This window comes from Pristiophorus japonicus, chromosome 21 (assembly GCF_044704955.1).
Source record: "Pristiophorus japonicus isolate sPriJap1 chromosome 21, sPriJap1.hap1, whole genome shotgun sequence".
NCBI lineage: Eukaryota > Metazoa > Chordata > Chondrichthyes > Pristiophoridae > Pristiophorus > Pristiophorus japonicus.
In genome coordinates this window covers 54,629,795-54,647,286 of record NC_091997.1, presented here as the reverse complement: position 1 = coordinate 54,647,286, position 17,492 = coordinate 54,629,795, and the positions used below count along the sequence as shown (strand labels likewise).

Sequence of the window (17,492 nt, the reverse complement as noted above, 5' to 3'; positions counted from 1 at the left end):
AGGCAGCACAGTGCCAGACTTTTCAAAATAGACTTGTACAATAAATTGAAAAATATGCAACATTTAATGGTCCCCTCTCAGGGACTAAGAAAAAGTGATAATTATCCTTTGTGTCGCTGGATAACATTTATGGCTCGATGCTCTTTCAGTGCAGGGACAGAGAAATGATTCTCTTAATTAAATTTTCATTTATTCCACAATGGCTTTATCGTGATCTCCTTCCTCACACAAGGGGCAGTGGAAATCTGGTACTCTCTCCCCGAGAAAGTTGCTGAGGCCGGGGATCAATTGAAAATTTAAAAGTTGAGATTGATAGATTTCCGTTAGGCAAGGGTATTAAGATTTACGGAATCAGTATGGGTAATTGGATTTAAAATACAGATCGGCCATGATCTAATTGAATGGCGGAACAGCTGGAGGGGCTGAATGGCCTCCTCCTGTTCCGATGTTCCTGCACTGGTTAGGAGTTGAGAGGATTCAGAGTAGAGATGGTTTGGAGAGGGTAGTCTGTGATAGGAATGCTGATGTTCAGTGTGGTGAAGAGCCAGCACTGCTCAATAACCTCGCGAATCACAAAACATAATAACATTCTGAGTCTGAAAGAAATAGTGGAGAAGTTCATCTACACGATGCACTGCAGCAACTCGCCAAGGCTTCTTCGGCAGCACCTCCCAAACCCGCAACCTCTACCCGCCTCGAAGGACAAGGGCAGCAGGCGCATGGGAACACCACCTCCACGTTCCCCTCTGGGTCACACACCATCCTGACTTGGAAATATATCGGCGTTCCTTCATCGTCGCTGGGTCACAATCCTGGAACTCCCTCCCTAACAGCCCTGTGGGAGCACCTTCACCACACGGACTGCAGCGGTTCAAGAAGGCGGCTCACCACCACCTTCTCAAGGGGCAATTAGGGATGGGCAATAAATGCCAGCCTGGCCAGCGATGCCCACATCCACTGAATGATTAAAAACAAAGATAGATCAGGGAATTACGGGTTGCCATGTCTTCCAGCGATTAAGGTTTAATCTATCAGACGGTACTGTCAGTAACCCAGGAGAAATATCATTGGGGCTTTAAAAAGAATTGGGGGGCGAAATTCCCCTGCTGTGCACCTGCCATTAGCACCTCTGGGGGGCGGTAATGGGGTGCAAAAGTGTTTCCGCCCAGGGGTGGGGGGGAGCAGGGGGCGCGACCGGCTCACGCGAAATTGCGCGGGAGATAACGGAGCCACGAAGCCAGTCGCGCCGCACCCCGCTGATAGCGCTCCGCGGCAGAAATTGGACAGTGCCCCGTGAGGCCACCGTGAGCGACGTCAGCACCAGCCTCGCGGGTTGTGATCTGGGCCGCCATTTTTTTTCTTTGACGACCTGCTGGCTGGGCGTTTCTCTGCTGGTGTCGTGGGGCCTGTGACGCCGTGGTGCAGCCCGGTTTCGGTGCTGGGCTGGGGTCCACGGCACCCCGCGTCCCCAGTACAGAAGTGGCGAGCCCGTGGGACGCGACCGCCCTGCGTGGCATAGCGCTCTGATGTGCGCCCGGGTAGTGCCCCCAAGCCCGCCGCGAGAAGAAGTGCAGCGCGTGGCATTTTGCTCCACTTCCTGTCAGGGGCGGTTAACCCAATTTCGCTTCCGGCCCGGGACTTCTGCGTGGGTGCTGACTGCCCAGTCTTGGAAAGGTAACCCCCCCTCCGTCAACTGCGCCCCCCCCCCCCACCTACCCCCCTCCGCCCCATCCCCTACCCCACCCTCCATCCCCCACACCCCCCACTGGGGTGATACGCAATTTCAGCCCCTGTGTTTTCTTAACATTGTCTTTGAACACTTTTATTCTGGAGTTGTAACAATATTGGAGACCATTTGAGCGGGCGGGGAGCTGGAGGTCGGAGGTCATGTGATGGAACCTCCAGGATTCCAGCAAAGCGGCGATGTTGACCCAACAGGGCCTGCTGGCTCGGTCAGGGCTGTCCAAACTATAGCCCATGGACGGCACCAATACCCCATCGAAGGCCCGGCAACTCATTGCCGTTCTGTACCTATATCTTTGTTTATTGTCTCTCGTGGAGGCGCCCTCCGTCTGTTCCACCCTCAGCCTGTAATGACCAGATCATGTTTTAATGGTGTTGGTTGAGAGATAAATATTGGCCAGGACACCGAGGAGAACTCCCCTGCTCGTCTTCGAAAGCCGTGCCTTCTGTTGCCTGAGCCCCAAGCTCTGGAACTCCCTGCCTAAACCTCTCCGCCTCTCTACCTCTCTTTCCTCCTTCAAGGCGCTCCTTAAAACCTACCTCATTCCTGCACTAATTTCTACTTCTGCGGCTCGGTGTCAAATGTTTATCGCATAATACTCCTGTGAAGCGGCTTAGGACGTTTCACTATGTTAAAGGCGCTATATAAATACACGCTGTTGTTGTTGAAATAATGCCAGGGGATCTTTTACATCCCCCTGAGAAGGCCAAAATACGGCACATCGACAGTGCGGCATTCCCTCAGTACTGCCCCTCCGACAGTGCAGCACTCCCTCAGTACTGCCCCTCCGACAGTGCGGCACTCACTCAGTACTGCCCCTCCGACAGTGCAGCACTCCCTCAGTACTGCCCCTCCGACAGTGCGGCGCTCCCTCTACTGCCCCTCCGACAGTGCGGCACTCCCTCAGTACTGCCCCTCTGACAGTGCAGCGCTCCCTCAGTACTGCCCCTCCGACAGTGCGGCGCTCCCTCTACTGCCCCTCCGATAGTGCGGCATTCCCTCAGTACTGCCCCTCCGACAGTGCGGCACTCCCTCAGTACTGCCCCTCCGACAGTGTGGCGCTCCCTCAGTACTGCACTGGAAGTGTAAGCCTGGATTCTGTGCTCAAGTATCTGGATTGGGACTTGAACCCGTGACCTTCTGAGGTAAGAGTTCTCACTGAGCCATGGCTGACACCAATTGTAGTCCTTCAACTGGGCGAGCTCACTCAATTCATGCACACACCAGGGCTTGGACGCGGGGAGGAAGCTGGGGGCATTGTGGACTGTGCTGGGTCAGTAATCACCCACCGTCGTTCTTTCTGTGTTGTAGGTCCTCTCACTCGGAGCTGATGTGCTTCCAGAATATAAGCTGCAAGCCCCCCGTATTCACAAGTGGACTATTCTTCACTACAGCCCCTTCAAGGCGATGTGGGACTGGCTCATTCTCCTGCTGGTGATATACACTGCCATCTTCACCCCCTACTCTGCCGCCTTCCTGCTCAACGATCAGGAAGAGGAGAAGCGGCTGGAATGCGGCTACTCGTGCAACCCGCTGGCCGTGGTGGACCTGATCGTTGACATCATGTTCATCATCGACATCATCATCAACTTCCGCACCACCTACGTCAACGAGAACGATGAGGTGGTGAGCCACCCAGCCAACATCGCCATCCATTACTTCAAGGGCTGGTTCCTCATCGACATCGTGGCCGCCATCCCGTTCGATCTCCTCATCTTCAGGTCTGGCTCCGATGAGGTAAAGGGCAAAAAAAGAGGTTGTTTCAAAATGGCCGTCTGTATGGGAACAGGGGCCGTCCGGTGATATGGTTTAAAATCCTCGTGCACTGGTAGGGTCCAGGCTCACCCTGCAGCACAATAATGCACACACACACACACACACACACATAGACACACACACACACACACATAGACACACACACACACATAGACACACACACACACACACACATAGACACACACACACACATAGACACACACACACACACACACACACACACAGACACACACACACACAGACACACACACATAGACACACACACACACACACATAGACACACAGACACACACACATATAGACACACACACACACACACACACACACACAGACACACAGACACACACACACACAGACACACACACATAGACACACACACACACACACACATAGACACACACACACACATAGACACACACACACACACACACATAGACACACACACACACACATAGACACACACACACACACAGACACACAGACACACACACAGACACACACACACACAGACACACACACATAGACACACACACAGACACACACACACAGACACACACACACATAGACACACACACACACACACATAGACACACACACACACAGACAAACACACACTCACACACACACACACACACAGACACACTCAAACACAAACCCACACCCACACACAGGCACACTCACACAAAGACACACACACACACAGACACACACACACAGACATACTCAAACACAAACACACACCAACACACAGGCACACTCACATATAGACACACACAGACACACTGACACACACACAGACACACACGCACACACAAAAAAATAACACCAGGGAAATTCTATGCTGCGTGTCTGTCTGCATCACTCTCTCTCTGCCTTCCGCCCTCTCTATTTCCCTGTGTCTCTTTCACTCTCTGTCTCTCTCCACCAGTCCCACCCTTCCCTCCCTCTCTCTTTCTATCTCTCTCACCCCCTCTGCCTCTTCCTCTGCCCCCCTCCCCCATCTGTGTCTCTCCCCTTTTTCCTGTCTCGGTGTCTCTCACCTGCTCTCTATCTCTCTCCATCTCTGTCTGCCACTCTCGCTGTCTCAGCGATCTCTCCCTCTTTCCCCCTATCCAGTCTGTGCTGATGATGTTACAGTCAGGCTGTTGATTAAGAATAAATAAAATTTCAGATGAATCCAACACCTGACAATTTGCTGCCCAGCTCTCGGCACTGAGTGGCCTCTCTGCCAGCGGGCAGCTGGTGAGTGGGCAGGAGTTGTCAGCGACAGGCTGACGTGGGTTCCATTACGTCGCTTGCCGACATCAATCCGCACTCCAGCCTCGGCACCAACTCGGGTCATCCGGCCCCGAAATACACAGGAACGGGGCATGTTCTCAATCGATTCCACCCCCTTGGGCCCAGCCACTAGCACCTTAGTGTACAATCCAGGGAGAGACTAAGGGAGGGGGTGTGGGGAGTGAGGGGGGAGGGGGTTGTGGAAGGGGGGTGGGGGGAGTGAGGAAGGGGGGGGTGGGGCAGTAAGGGAGGGGGGAGTGAGGGTAGGGGCTGTGGGGGGAGTGAGGGAGGATGTGGGGTCGGGTAAGGGAGGGGGTGTGGGGGAGGATAGTAGGGGAGGAAGTGTGGGAGGGGAACATGGGGGTAGTGGGTGTTGGGGAGTGAGGGAGGGGGTGGGGGGAGTGAGGGATGGGGGGAGTGAGGGAGGGGGGAGTGAGGGAGGGGGTTGTGGGGGGAGTGAGGAAGAGTGTGGGGGAGTGAGGGAGGGGGTGTGGGTGGGGGATATAGTGGGAGAGGGAGGGGGAGTGGGTGTGGGGGAGGGGTTGAGGGGGGGTATGGGGGAGGGGTGAGTGACGGAGAGGGTGTGGAGGAAGGGGGGGTGGGGGGAGAGGGGGTGTGGGGAGAGCGGGTGGGGGGAGTGAGAGAGGGGGTGTGGGGGGAGTGAGGGAGGGGGTGTGGGGGTATGGGGGAGGGGGTGTGGGGGAAGAGGGGGTGTTGTGGGAGAGGGGGTATCAGGGGGGAGTGTGGGTCAGGTCGGTGTGGGAGAGGTTCGAGGACTGGATTTGGGGAACACCTTTTTCCCCGTCCAAAACAAAGTGGGGATGAAGAAGGATTTGAAAAGCCAGCTTGTAGGTAAAATGGGACAGCATAAGAAAGACTTGCATTTATATAGCGCCTTTCATGACTACTGGGCGTCTCAAAATGCTTCACAGCCAAGGCAGTGATTTGAAGTGTAGGCACTGTTGAAATGTGGGAAAACGCGGCAGATAATTTGTGCTCAGCAAGCTCCCACAGACAATGTGATTAATCACCAGATAATCTGTTTTTGTGACATTTGCTGAGGGATAAATATTTGCCAAGACTCCGGGGATAACTCCCCTTCTCTTCTTTGAAATAGTGCCATGGGATCTTTTATGTCCACCCGAGGGAGCAGACGGGGCCTCGGTTTAACGTCTCATCCAAAAGACGGCATTCACCTCACGGGAATCTCACAATATTTGGAATTCTCTACCCCAGAGGGCTGGGCTCAGTCTTTGAGTATGTTCAAGACACAGAGCGCTAGATTTTTGGATATTAAGTGAATCATGGGATGCGGGGATCGGGCGGGAAAGTGGAGTTGATACAAAATTTCAGCCACGATCTCATTGAATGGCGGAGCAGGCTCGAGGGGCCGAATGGCCGACTCCTGCTCCTATTTCTGATGTTCTCCCGACTGTAAGGGGTCGAAATTCGCCTTTTACCGCCACTCGTTACCGCGGGCGGGAGGAGGCTCATGGGCGACAAAGGCGCTCGACAGTAAGCAGCGTCCGCGCCTGCGCGAAAATTCAGTCAGCTCTTTGGCAGAGGCGCCAAGAGCTAACGCTGCTCCGGCTATCGCCACCCGCGCGGTGACATCATCCAGCGTGCCACGCCCGCTTGGCGCCTCTGTGGTGATAGTTAGTCTGAACGTCGGCCTTCCCGGCAGGCGATCTTACTGCCTGGAAACAGTGGTGCGTAAACAGCGGGACTCGGGCGGAATCGGCCAGAGAGCAAAGTACGTTTTTTTCCTTATTTATTTCTTCATTTTGTCACTAGGTGGAACAGCGGGGGAGTTTATGTGTGGGGTCGGAGAGGTTTGTGTGTGGGGTCGGAGAGGTTTGTGTGTGGGGTCGGAGAGGTTTGTGTGTGGGGTCGGAAAGGTTTGTGTGTGGGGTCGGAGAGGTTTGTGTGTGGGGTCGGAGAGGTTTGTGTGTGGGGGTCGGGGGAGGTTTGTGTGTGGGGGTCAGAGAGGTTTCTGTGTGGGGTCGGGGGAGGTTTGTGTGTGGGGGTCGGGGGAGGTTTGTGTGTGGGGTCGGAAAGGTTTGTGTGTGGGGGTCGGAGAGGTTTGTGTGTGGGGTCGGAGAGGTTTGTGTGTGGGGGTCAGAGAGGTTTGTGTGTGGGGTCGGGGGAGGTTGGTGTGTGGGGTGGGAGAGGTTTGTGTGTGGGGTCGGAGAGGTTTGTGTGTGGGGGTCGGGGGAGGTTTGTGTGTGGGGTCGGAGAGGTTTGTGTGTGGGAGTCGGACAGGTTTGTGTGTGGGGTCAGAGAGGTTTGTGTGTGGGGGTCGGAGAGGTTTGTGTGTGGGGGTCGGAGAGGTTTGTGTGTGTGGGGTCAGAGAGGTTTGTGTGTGGGGTCGGGAGAGGTTTGTGTGTGGGGTCGGGGAAAGTTTGTGTGTGTGGGGTCGGAGAGGTTTGTGTGTGGGGCCGGGAGAAGTTTGTGTGTGGGGTCGGGAGAAGTTTGTGTGTGGGGTCGGGGGAAGTTTGTGTGTGGGGTCGGAGAGGTTTGTGTGTGGGGTTATGGGAAGTTTGTGTGTGTGGGGTCGGAGAGGTTTGTGTGTGGGGTCGGGGGAGGTTTGTGTGTGGGGTCGGAGAGGTTTGTGTGTGGGGGTCAGAGAGGTTTGTGTGTGGGGTCAGAGAGGTATGTGTGTGGGGGTCAGAGAGGTGTGTGTGTGGGGTCGGGGGAGGTTTGTGTGTGTGGGATCGGGGGAGGTTTGTGTATGAGGTCGGGGGAGGTTTGTATGTGGGGGTCGGGGGAGGTTTGTGTGTGGGGTCGGGGGAAGTTTGTGTGTGTGGGGTCGAAGGAGGTTTGTGTATGAGGTCGGGGGAGGTTTGTGTGTGGGGGTCGGAGAAGTTTGTGTGTGGGGTAGGGGGCAGTTTGTGTGTGTGGGGTCGGGGGAGGTTTGTGTGTGAGGTCGGGGGAGGTTTGTATGTGGGGGTCGGAGAGGTTTGTGTGTGGGGTCGGGTGAAGTTTGTGTGTGTGGAATCGGGGGAGATTTGTGTGTGAGGTCGGGGGAGGTTTGTATGTGGGGGTCGGGGGAGGTTTGTGTGTGGGGTCGGGGGAAGTTTGTGTGTGTGGGGTCGGGGGAGGTTTGTGTGTGGGGGTCGGGGGAGGTTTGTGTGTGGGGTCGGGGGAAGTTTGTGTGTGTGGGGTCGGGGGAGGTTTGTGTGTGGGGGTCGGAGAGGTTTGAGTGTGGGGGTCGGGGGAGGTTTGTGTGTGGGGTCGGGGAGGTTTGTGTGTGGGAGTCGGAGAGGTTTGTGTGTGGGGGTCGGGGGAGGTTTGTGTGTGGGGTCAGGGAGGTTTGTGTGTGGGAGTCGGAGAGGTTTGTGTGTGGGGGTCGGAGAGGTTTGTGTGTGGGGGTCGGAGAGGTTTGTGTGTGGGGGTCGGAGAGGTTTGTGTGTGGGGGTCAGAGAGGTTTGTGTGTGGGGTCGGGAGAGGTTTGTGTGTGGGGTCGGGGGAAGTTTGTGTGTGTGGGGTCGGAGAGGTTTGTGTGTGGGGTCGGGAGAAGTTTGTGTGTGTGGGGACGGAGAGGTTTCTGTGTGGGGGTCGGAGAGGTTTGTGTGTGGGGTCGGGAGAAGTTTGTGTGTGGGGTCGGGAGATGTTTGCGTGTGGGGTCGGGGGATGTTTGTGTGTGTGGGGTCGGAGAGGTTTGTGTGTGGCGTAGGGAGAAGTTTGTGTGTGGGGTCGGGGAATGTTTGTGTGTGGGGTCGGGGGAAGTTTGTGTGTGGGGTCGGAGAGGTTTGTGTGTGGGGTTATGGGAAGTTTGTGTGTGTGGGGTCGGAGAGGTTTGTGTGTGGGGTCGGGGGAGGTTTGTGTGTGGGGTCGGAGAGGTTTGTGTGTGGGGGTCAGAGAGGTTTGTGTGTGGGGTCAGAGAGGTATGTGTGTGGGGGTCAGAGAGGTGTGTGTGTGGGGTCGGGGGAGGTTTGTGTATGAGGTCGGGGGAGGTTTGTATGTTGGGGTCGTGGGAGGTTTGTGTGTGGGGTCGGGGGAAGTTTGTGTGTGTGGGGTCGGAGGAGGTTTGTGTATGAGGTCGGGGGAGGTTTGTGTGTGGGGGTCGGAGAAGGTTGTGTGTGGGTTCGGGGAGGTTTGTGTGTGGGAGTCGGAGAGGTATGTGTGGGGGTCAGGGGAGGTTTGTGTGTGGGGTCGGGGAGGTTTGTGTGTGGGAGTCGGAGAGGTTTGTGTGTGGGGTCAGAGAGGTTTGTGTGTGGGGGTCGGAGAGGTTTGTGTGTGGGGTTCTGAGAGGTTTGTGTGTGGGGGTCAGAGAGGTTTGTGTGTGGGGTCGGGAGAGGTTTGTGTGTGGGGTCGGGGGAAGTTTGTGTGTGTGGGGTCGGAGGAGGTTTGTGTATGAGGTCGGGGAAGGTTTGTGTGTGGGGGTCGGAGAGGTTTGTGTGTGGGGTCAGAGAGGTTTGTGTGTGGGGGTCGGAGAGGTTTGTGTGTGGGGTCAGAGAGGTTTGTGTGTGGGGGTCGGAGAGGTTTGTGTGTGGGGGTCGGAGAGGTTTGTGTGTGGGGGTCAGAGAGGTTTGTGTGTGGGGGTCAGAGAGGTTTGTGTGTGGGGGTCGGAGAGGTTTGTGTGTGGGGGTCGGAGAGGTTTGTGTGTGGGGGTCAGAGAGGTTTGTGTGTGGGGGTCGGAGAGGTTTGTGTGTGGGGTCAGAGAGATTTGTGTGTGGGGGTCGGAGAGGTTTGTGTGTGGGAGTCGGAGAGGTTTGTGTGTGGGGTCAGAGAGGTTTGTGTGTGGGGGTCGGAGAGGTTTGTGTGTGGGGGTCGGAGAGGTTTGTGTGTGGGGTCGGGGGAAGTTTGTGTGTGTGGGGTCGGAGGAGGTTTGTGTATGAGGTCGGGGAAGGTTTGTGTGTGGGGGTCGGAGAGGTTTGTGTGTGGGGTCAGAGAGGTTTGTGTGTGGGGGTCGGAGAGGTTTGTGTGTGGGGTCAGAGAGGTTTGTGTGTGGGGGTCGGAGAGGTTTGTGTGTGGGGGTCGGAGAGGTTTGTGTGTGGGGGTCAGAGAGGTTTGTGTGTGGGGGTCGGAGAGGTTTGTGTGTGGGGGTCGGAGAGGTTTGTGTGTGGGGGTCAGAGAGGTTTGTGTGTGGGGGTCGGAGAGGTTTGTGTGTGGGGTCAGAGAGATTTGTGTGTGGGGGTCGGAGAGGTTTGTGTGTGGGAGTCGGAGAGGTTTGTGTGTGGGGTCAGAGAGGTTTGTGTGTGGGGGTCGGAGAGGTTTGTGTGTGGGGGTCGGAGAGGTTTGTGTGTGGGGATCGGAGAGGTTTGTGTGTGGGGGTCGGAGAGGTTTGTGTGTGGGGTCAGAGAGGTTTGTGTGTGGGGGTCGGAGAGGTTTGTGTGTGGGGGTCGGAGAGGTTTGTGTGTGGGGGTCAGAGAGGTTTGTGTGTGGGGTCGGGAGAGGTTTGTGTGTGGGGTCGGGGGAAGTTTGTGTGTGTGGGGTCGGAGTTGTGTGTGGGATCGGAGAGGTTTGTGTGTGGGAGTCGGAGAGGTTTGTGTGTGGGGTCGGGAGAAGTTTGTGTGTGGGGTCGGGAGAAGTTTCTGTGTGGGGTCGGGGGATGTTTGTGTGTGTGGGGTCGGAGAGGTTTGTGTGTGGGGTCGGGGGAAGTTTGTGTGTGTGGGGTCGGAGAGGCTTGTGTGTGGGGTCGGGGGAGGTTTGTGTGTGGGGTCGGAGGTTTGTGTGTGGGGATCGGAGAGGTATGTGTGTGAGGTCAGAGAGGTATGTGTGTGGGGTCAGAGAGGTGTGTGTGTGGGGTCGGGGGAGGTTTGTGTGTGGGGTCGGAGGAGGTTTGTGTATGAGGTCGGGGGAGGTTTGTATGTGGGGTCGGGGGAAGTTTGTGTGTGTGGGGTCGGGGGAGGTTTGTGTGTGGGGTCGGGTGAAGTTTGTGTGTGTGGTACGGGGAAGATTTGTGTGTGAGGTCGGGGGAGGTTTGTATGTGGGGGTCGGGGAAGATTTGTGTGTGGGGTCGGGGAGGTTTGTGTGTGGGAGTCGGAGAGGTTTGTGTGTGGGGGTCGGGGGAGGTTTGTGTGTGGGGTCGGGGAGGTTTGTGTGTGGGAGTCGGAGAGGTTTGTGTGTGGGGTCAGAGAGGTTTTTGTGTGGGGGTCGGAGAGGTATGTGTGTGGGGGTCAGAGAGGTTTGTGTGTGGGGTCGGGAGAGGTTTGTGTGTGGGGTCGGGGGAAATTTGTGTCTGTGGGGTCGGAGAGGTTTGTGTGTGGGGTCAGGAGGAGTTTGTGTGTGTGTTGTCGGAGAGGTTTGTGTGTGGGGTTCGGAAAGGTTTGTGTGTGGGGTCGGGAGAAGTTTGTGTGTGGGGTCGGGAGATGTTTGTGTGTGGGGTCGGGGGATGTTTGTGTGTGTGGGGTCGGAGAGGTTTGTGTGTGGGGTCGGGAGAAGTTTGTGTGTGGGGTCGGGAGAAGTTTGTGTGTGGGGCCGGGGGATGTTTGTGTGTGGGGTCGGGGGAAGTTTGTGTGTGGGATCGGAGAGGTTTGTGTGTGGGGTCAGAGAGGTTTGTGTGTGGGGTCAGAGAGGTATGTGTGTGGGGTCGGGGGAGGTTTGTGTGTGTGGGATTGGGGGAGGTTTGTGTATGAGGTCGGGGGAGGTTTGTATGCGGGGGTCGGGGGAGGTTTGTGTGTGGGTTCGGGGGAAGTTTGTGTGTGGGGGTCGGAGAAGTTTGTGTGTGGTGTCGGGGGCAGTTTGTGTGTGTGGGGTCGGGGGTGGTTTGTGTATGAGGTCGGGGGAGGTTTGTGTGTGGGGTCGGGTGAAGTTTGTGTGTGTGGGATCGGGGGAGATTTGTGTGTGAGGTCGTGGGAGGTTTGTGTGTGGGGTCGGGGGAGGTTTGTGTGTGGGGTCGGGGGAGGTTTGTGTGTGGGAGTCGGAGAGGTTTGTGTGTGGGGGTCAGAGAGGTTTGTGTGTGGGGTCGGGAGAGGTTTGTGTGTGGGAGTCGGAGAGGTTTGTGTGTGTGAGTCGGAGAGGTTTGTGTGTGGGGGTCGGAGAGGTTTGTGTGTGGGGGTCGGGGGAGGTTTGTGTGTGGGGTCGGGGAGGTTTGTGTGTGGGAGTCGGAGAGGTTTGTGTGTGGGGGTCAGGGGAGGTTTGTTTGTGGAGTCGGGGAGGTTTGTGTGTGGGAGTCGGAGAGGTTTGTGTGTGGGGTCAGAGAGTTTATGTGTGTGGGGTCGGAGAAGTTGTGTGTGTGGGGTCGGAGAGGTTTGTGTGTGGGGGTCGGAGAGGTTTGTGTGTGGGTGTCGGAGAGGTTTGTGTGTGGGGTTGGGAGATGTTTGTGTGTGTTGGGTCGGGGGATGTTTGTGTGTGTGGGGTCGGGGAGGTTTGTGTGTGGGAGTCGGAGAGGTTTGTGTGTGGGGTCAGAGAGGTTTGTGTGTGGGGGTCGGAGAGGTTTGTGTGTGGGGGTCAGAGAGGTTTGTGTGTGGGGTCGGGAGAGGTTTGTGTGTGGGGTCGGGGGAAGTTTGTGTCTGTGGGGTCGGAGAGGTTTGTATGTGGGGTCGGGGGAAGTTTGTGTGTGTGGGGTCGGAGAGGTTTGTGTGTGGGGTCGGGAGAAGTTTGTGTGTGGGGTCGGGAGATGTTTGTGTGTGGGGTCGGGGGATGTTTGTGTGTGTGGGGTCGGAGAGGTTTGTGTGTGGGGTCGGGAGAAATTTGTGTGTGGGGTCGGGAGAAGTTTGTGTGTGGGGTCGGGGGATGTTTGTGTGTGGGGTCGGGGGAAGTTTGTGTGTGGGGTCGGAGAGGTTTGTGTGTGGGGTTATGGGAAGTTAGTGTGTGTGGGGTCGGAGAGGTTTGTGTATGGGGTAGGGGGAGGTTTGTGTGTGGGGTCGGAGAGGTTTGTGTGTGGGGGTCAGAGAGGTTTGTGTGTGGGGTCAGAGAGATATTTGTGTGGGGGTCAGAGAGGTGTGTGTGTGGGGTCGGGGGAGGTTTGTGTGTGTGGGATCGGGGGAGGTTTGTGTATGAGGTCGGGGGAGGTTTGTATGTGGGGGTCGGGGGAGGTTTGTGTGTGGGGTCGGGGGAAGTTTGTGTGTGTGGGGTCGGAGGAGTTTTGTGTATGAGGTCGGGGGAGGTTTGTGTGTGGGGGTCGGAGAAGTTTGTGTGTGGGGTCGGGGGCAGTTTGTGTGTGTGGGGTCGAGGGAGGTTTGTGTATGAGGTCGGGGGAGGTTTGTATGTGGGGGTCGGGGGAGGTTTGTGTGTGGGGTCGGGTGAAGTTTGTGTGTGTGGGATCGGGGGAGATTTGTGTGTGAGGTCGGGGGAGGTTTGTATGTGGGGGTCGGGGGAGGTTTGTGTGTGGGGGTCGGGGGAGGTTTGTGTATGGGGTCGGGGAGGTTTGTGTGTGGGAGTCGGAGAGGTTTGTGTGTGGGGGTCAGGGGAGGTTTGTGTGTGGGGTCGGGGAGGTTTGTGTATGGGGTCGGGGAGGTTTGTGTGTGGGAGTCGGAGAGGTTTGTGTGTGGGGGTCGGGGGAGGTTTGTGTATGGGGTCGGGGAGGTTTGTGTGTGGGAGTCGGAGAGGTTTGTGTGTGGGGGTCGGGGGAAGTTTGTGTGTGGGGGTCGGAGAGGTTTGTGTGTGGGGGTCGGGGGAGGTTTGTGTATGGGGTCGGGGAGGTTTGTGTGTGGGAGTCGGAGAGGTTTGTGTGTGGGGGTCAGGGGAGGTTTGTGTGTGGGGTCGGGGAGGTTTGTGTGTGGGAGTCGGAGAGGTTTGTGTGTGGGGTCAGAGAGGTTTGTGTGTGGGGGTCGGAGAGGTTTGTGTGTGGGGGTCGGAGAGGTTTGTGTGTGGGGGTCAGAGAGGTTTGTGTGTGGGGGTCGGAGAGGTTTGTGTGTGGGGGTCGGAGAGGTTTGTGTGTGGGGGTCAGAGAGGTTTGTGTGTGGGGTCGGGAGAGGTTTGTGTGTGGGGTCGGGGGAAGTTTGTGTGTGTGGGGTCGGAGAGGTTGTGTGTGTGGGGTCGGAGAGGTTTGTGTGTGGGGGTCGGAGAGGTTTGTGTGTGGGGTCGGGAGAAGTTTGTGTGTGGGGTCGGGAGAAGTTTGTGTGTGGGGTCGGGGGATGTTTGTGTGTGGGGTCAGGGGAAGTTTGTGTATGGGTTCGGAGAGGTTTGTGTGTGGGGTTATGGGATGTTTGTGTGTGGGGTCAGGGGAAGTTTGTGTATGGGTTCGGAGAGGTTTGTGTGTGGGGTTATGGGAAGTTTGTGTGTGTGGGGTCGGAGAGGTTTGTGTGTGGGGTAGGGGGAGGTTTGTGTGTGGGGTCGGAGAGGTTTGTGTGTGGGGGTCAGAGAGGTTTGTGTGTGGGGTCAGAGAGGTATGTGTGTGGGGCTCAGAGAGGTGTGTGTGTGGGGTCGGGGGAGGTTTGTGTGTGTGGGATCGGGGGAGGTTTGTGTATGAGGTCGGGGGAGGTTTGTATGTGGGGGTCGGGGGAGGTTTGTGTGTGGGGTCGGGGGAAGTTTGTGTGTGGGGGTCGGAGAGGTTTGTGTGTGGGGGTCGGGGGAGGTTTGTGTGTGGGGTCGGGTGAAGTTTGTGTGTGTGGGATCGGGGGAGATTTGTGTGTGAGGTCGGGGGAGGTTTGTATGTGGGGGTCGGGGGAGGTTTGTGTGTGGGGTCGGGGGAAGTTTGTGTGTGGGGGTCGGAGAGGTTTGTGTGTGGGGGTCGGGGGAGGTTTGTGTATGGGGTCGGGGAGGTTTGTGTGTGGGAGTCGGAGAGGTTTGTGTGTGGGGGTCAGGGGAGGTTTGTGTGTGGGGTCGGGGAGGTTTGTGTGTGGGAGTCGGAGAGGTTTGTGTGTGGGGTCAGAGAGGTTTGTGTGTGGGGGTCGGAGAGGTTTGTGTGTGGGGGTCGGAGAGGTTTGTGTGTGGGGGTCAGAGAGGTTTGTGTGTGGGGGTCGGAGAGGTTTGTGTGTGGGGGTCAGAGAGGTTTGTGTGTGGGGTCGGGAGAGGTTTGTGTGTGGGGTCGGGGGAAGTTTGTGTGTGTGGGGTCGGAGAGGTTGTGTGTGTGGGGTCGGAGAGGTTTGTGTGTGGGGGTCGGAGAGGTTTGTGTGTGGGGTCGGGAGAAGTTTGTGTGTGGGGTCGGGAGAAGTTTGTGTGTGGGGTCGGGGGATGTTTGTGTGTGGGGTCAGGGGAAGTTTGTGTATGGGTTCGGAGAGGTTTGTGTGTGGGGTTATGGGAAGTTTGTGTGTGTGGGGTCGGAGAGGTTTGTGTGTGGGGTAGGGGGAGGTTTGTGTGTGGGGTCGGAGAGGTTTGTGTGTGGGGGTCAGAGAGGTTTGTGTGTGGGGTCAGAGAGGTATGTGTGTGGGGGTCAGAGAGGTGTGTGTGTGGGGTCGGGGGAGGTTTGTGTGTGTGGGATCGGGGGAGGTTTGTGTATGAGGTCGGGGGAGGTTTGTATGTGGGGGTCGGGGGAGGTTTGTGTGTGGGGTCGGGGGAAGTTTGTGTGTGTGGGGTCGGAGGAGTTTTGTGTATGAGGTCGGGGGAGGTTTGTGTGTGGGGGTCGGAGAAGTTTGTGTGTGGGGTCGGGGGCAGTTTGTGTGTGTGGGGTCGGGGGAGGTTTGTGTACGAGGTCGGGGGAGGTTTGTGTGTGGGGTCGGGTGAAGTTTGTGTGTGTGGGATCGGGGGAGATTTGTGTGTGAGGTCGGGGGAGGTTTGTATGTGGGGGTCGGGGGAGGTTTGTGTGTGGGGTCGGGGGAAGTTTGTGTGTGTGGGGTCGGGGGAGGTTTGTGTATGAGGTCGGGGGAGGTTTGTGTGTGGGGGTCGGAGAGGTTTGTGTGTGGGGGTAGGGGGAGGTTTGTGTATGGGGTCGGGGAGGTTTGTGTGTGGGAGTCGGAGAGGTTTGTGTGTGGGGGTCAGGGGAGGTTTGTGTGTGGGGTCGGGGAGGTTTGTGTGTGGGTGTCGGAGAGGTTTGTGTGTGGGGTCAGAGAGGTTTGTGTGTGGGGTCGGAGAGGTTTGTGTGTGGGGGTCGGGGGTGGTTTGTGTGTGGGGTCAGAGATGTTTGTGTGTGGGGGTCGGAGAGGTTTGTGTGTGGGGGTCGGAGAGGTTTGTGTGTGGGGGTCAGAGAGGTTTGTGTGTGGGGTCAGGAGAGGTTTGTGTGTGGGGTCGGGGGAAGGTTGTGTGTGTGGGGTCGGAGAGGTTTGTGTGTGGGGTCGGGAGAAGTTTGTGTGTGTGGGGTCGGAGAGGTTTGTGTGTGGGGGTCGGAGAGGTTTGTGTGTGGGGTCGGGAGACGTTTGTGTGTGGGGTCGGGAGATGTTTGTGTGTGGGGTCGGGGGATGTTTGTGTGTGTGGGGTCGGAGAGGTTTGTGTGTGGGGTCGGGAGAAGTTTGTGTGTGGGGTCGGGAGAAGTTTGTGTGTGGGGTCGGGGGATGTTTGTGTGTGGGGTCAGAGAGGTTTGTGTGTGGGGGTCGTAGAGGTTTGTGTGTGGGGTCGGGAGAAGTTTGTGTGTGGGGTCGGAGGTTTGTGTGTGGGAGTCGGAGAGGTTTGTGTGTGGGGTCAGAGAGGTATGTGTGTGGGGTCAGAGAGGTGTGTGTGTGGGGTCGGGGGAGGTTTGTGTGTGGGGTCGGGGGAGGTTTGTGTATGTGGTCGGGGGAGGTTTGTATGTGGGGTCGGGGGAAGTTTGTGTGTGGGGGTCGGAGAGGTTTGTGTGTGGGGTCGGGGGAAGTTTGTGTGTGGGGTCGGAGAGGTTTGTGTCTGGGGTCGGGGGAGGTTTGTGTGTGGGGGTCGGAGAGGTTTGTGTGTGGGGTCGGGGGAGGTTTGTGTGGGGGGTCGGAGAGGTTTGTGTGTGGGGTCGGGGGAGGTTTGTGTGTGGGGTCGGAGAGGTTTGTGTGTGGGGGTCGGGGGAGGTTTGTGTGTGGGGTCGGAGAGGTTGAGGTTTATTTTCTTTTCCTTTTCTCCCCGTTTCCCAGTGGGCTCAGCCGCAGCCTCCCGATGGGGAGATTCAGTCGGCCTCCTGAGCTCCCGCCAAGGGTGAGTGTGCAAAGCCACGTTTAGTGCTGCTCTCTCATCTTTGGGCATAAAAACTGAATCTGGCAGTTGGAGCCGGCTCCTAACGCCCGGCGGTAAAATCAGCTCTGGGGCGGTGACACCGCCTCAAACACGGTGGGACCCAATTTCGAGCTCGATAAGTTGGGTATAGTTCAGTTCCATACAGGCCTGTGCCTTTACCCATGGGGAGCCACTTTGTGCTATTGAAGCTCCTCATGTTTCTATCCCCCTTCTCAACACGACACACTGCACCTTGTGTCAGCTCCTTGCCCACATCACCTGCCACGCCTGGCGGGCGGGTGCGCTGTGCCTTCGGGGGAGAAGGAATCTTCTCCCAGCGTCTCTCCATCACCGAGCAATCCCGCACAGCCCAGCTCTCCCACTCCCATCCCAGTGCCGCCAGGCACTGCACCAGGCCTGCGGGTGCAACATTTCCCAACAAGGGAGCAAGGCTGTCTAAGTGCCTTGGTCTGCCTCAGTCAGGGACACCACCTGCAGCAATCTGGGGCACACCAGAAATGGGAAAGTTGGGAGTTTCCCATCAACCAACAAATTCGTGCAGTAGTAGACCAGGGCATTGGTGCGACCACACCTAGAGTGAGACTACACCTGGAGTACTGCGTACAGTTTTGGTCTCCTTATTTAAGGAGACCACCTCACACCCACCTCAACAGTTGGACAGATCTGCAGGTTAATGTCTTGCCTGAAGAAAGCACCTCTGGCAATGCAGCACCCCCATGCAAAGCTCCCTGGAATTTAT

The 17,492-nt window shown here is 57.0% G+C and overlaps 1 protein-coding gene across 5 annotated transcripts in view; it reads left to right on the top strand.

Annotated features, from left to right (window-relative positions):
• Nucleotides 1-17,492, top strand: part of kcnh6a (potassium voltage-gated channel, subfamily H (eag-related), member 6a) — a 449,471-nt gene that overhangs the window by 390,433 nt on the left and 41,546 nt on the right. For all 5 annotated transcript variants that reach the window (XM_070864776.1, XM_070864777.1, XM_070864775.1 and 2 more), the window contains one exon: nt 3,056-3,481. In XM_070864776.1, coding sequence (XP_070720877.1) covers nt 3,056-3,481 — 426 coding nt within the window. The remainder of the gene's footprint in view (nt 1-3,055; nt 3,482-17,492) is intronic.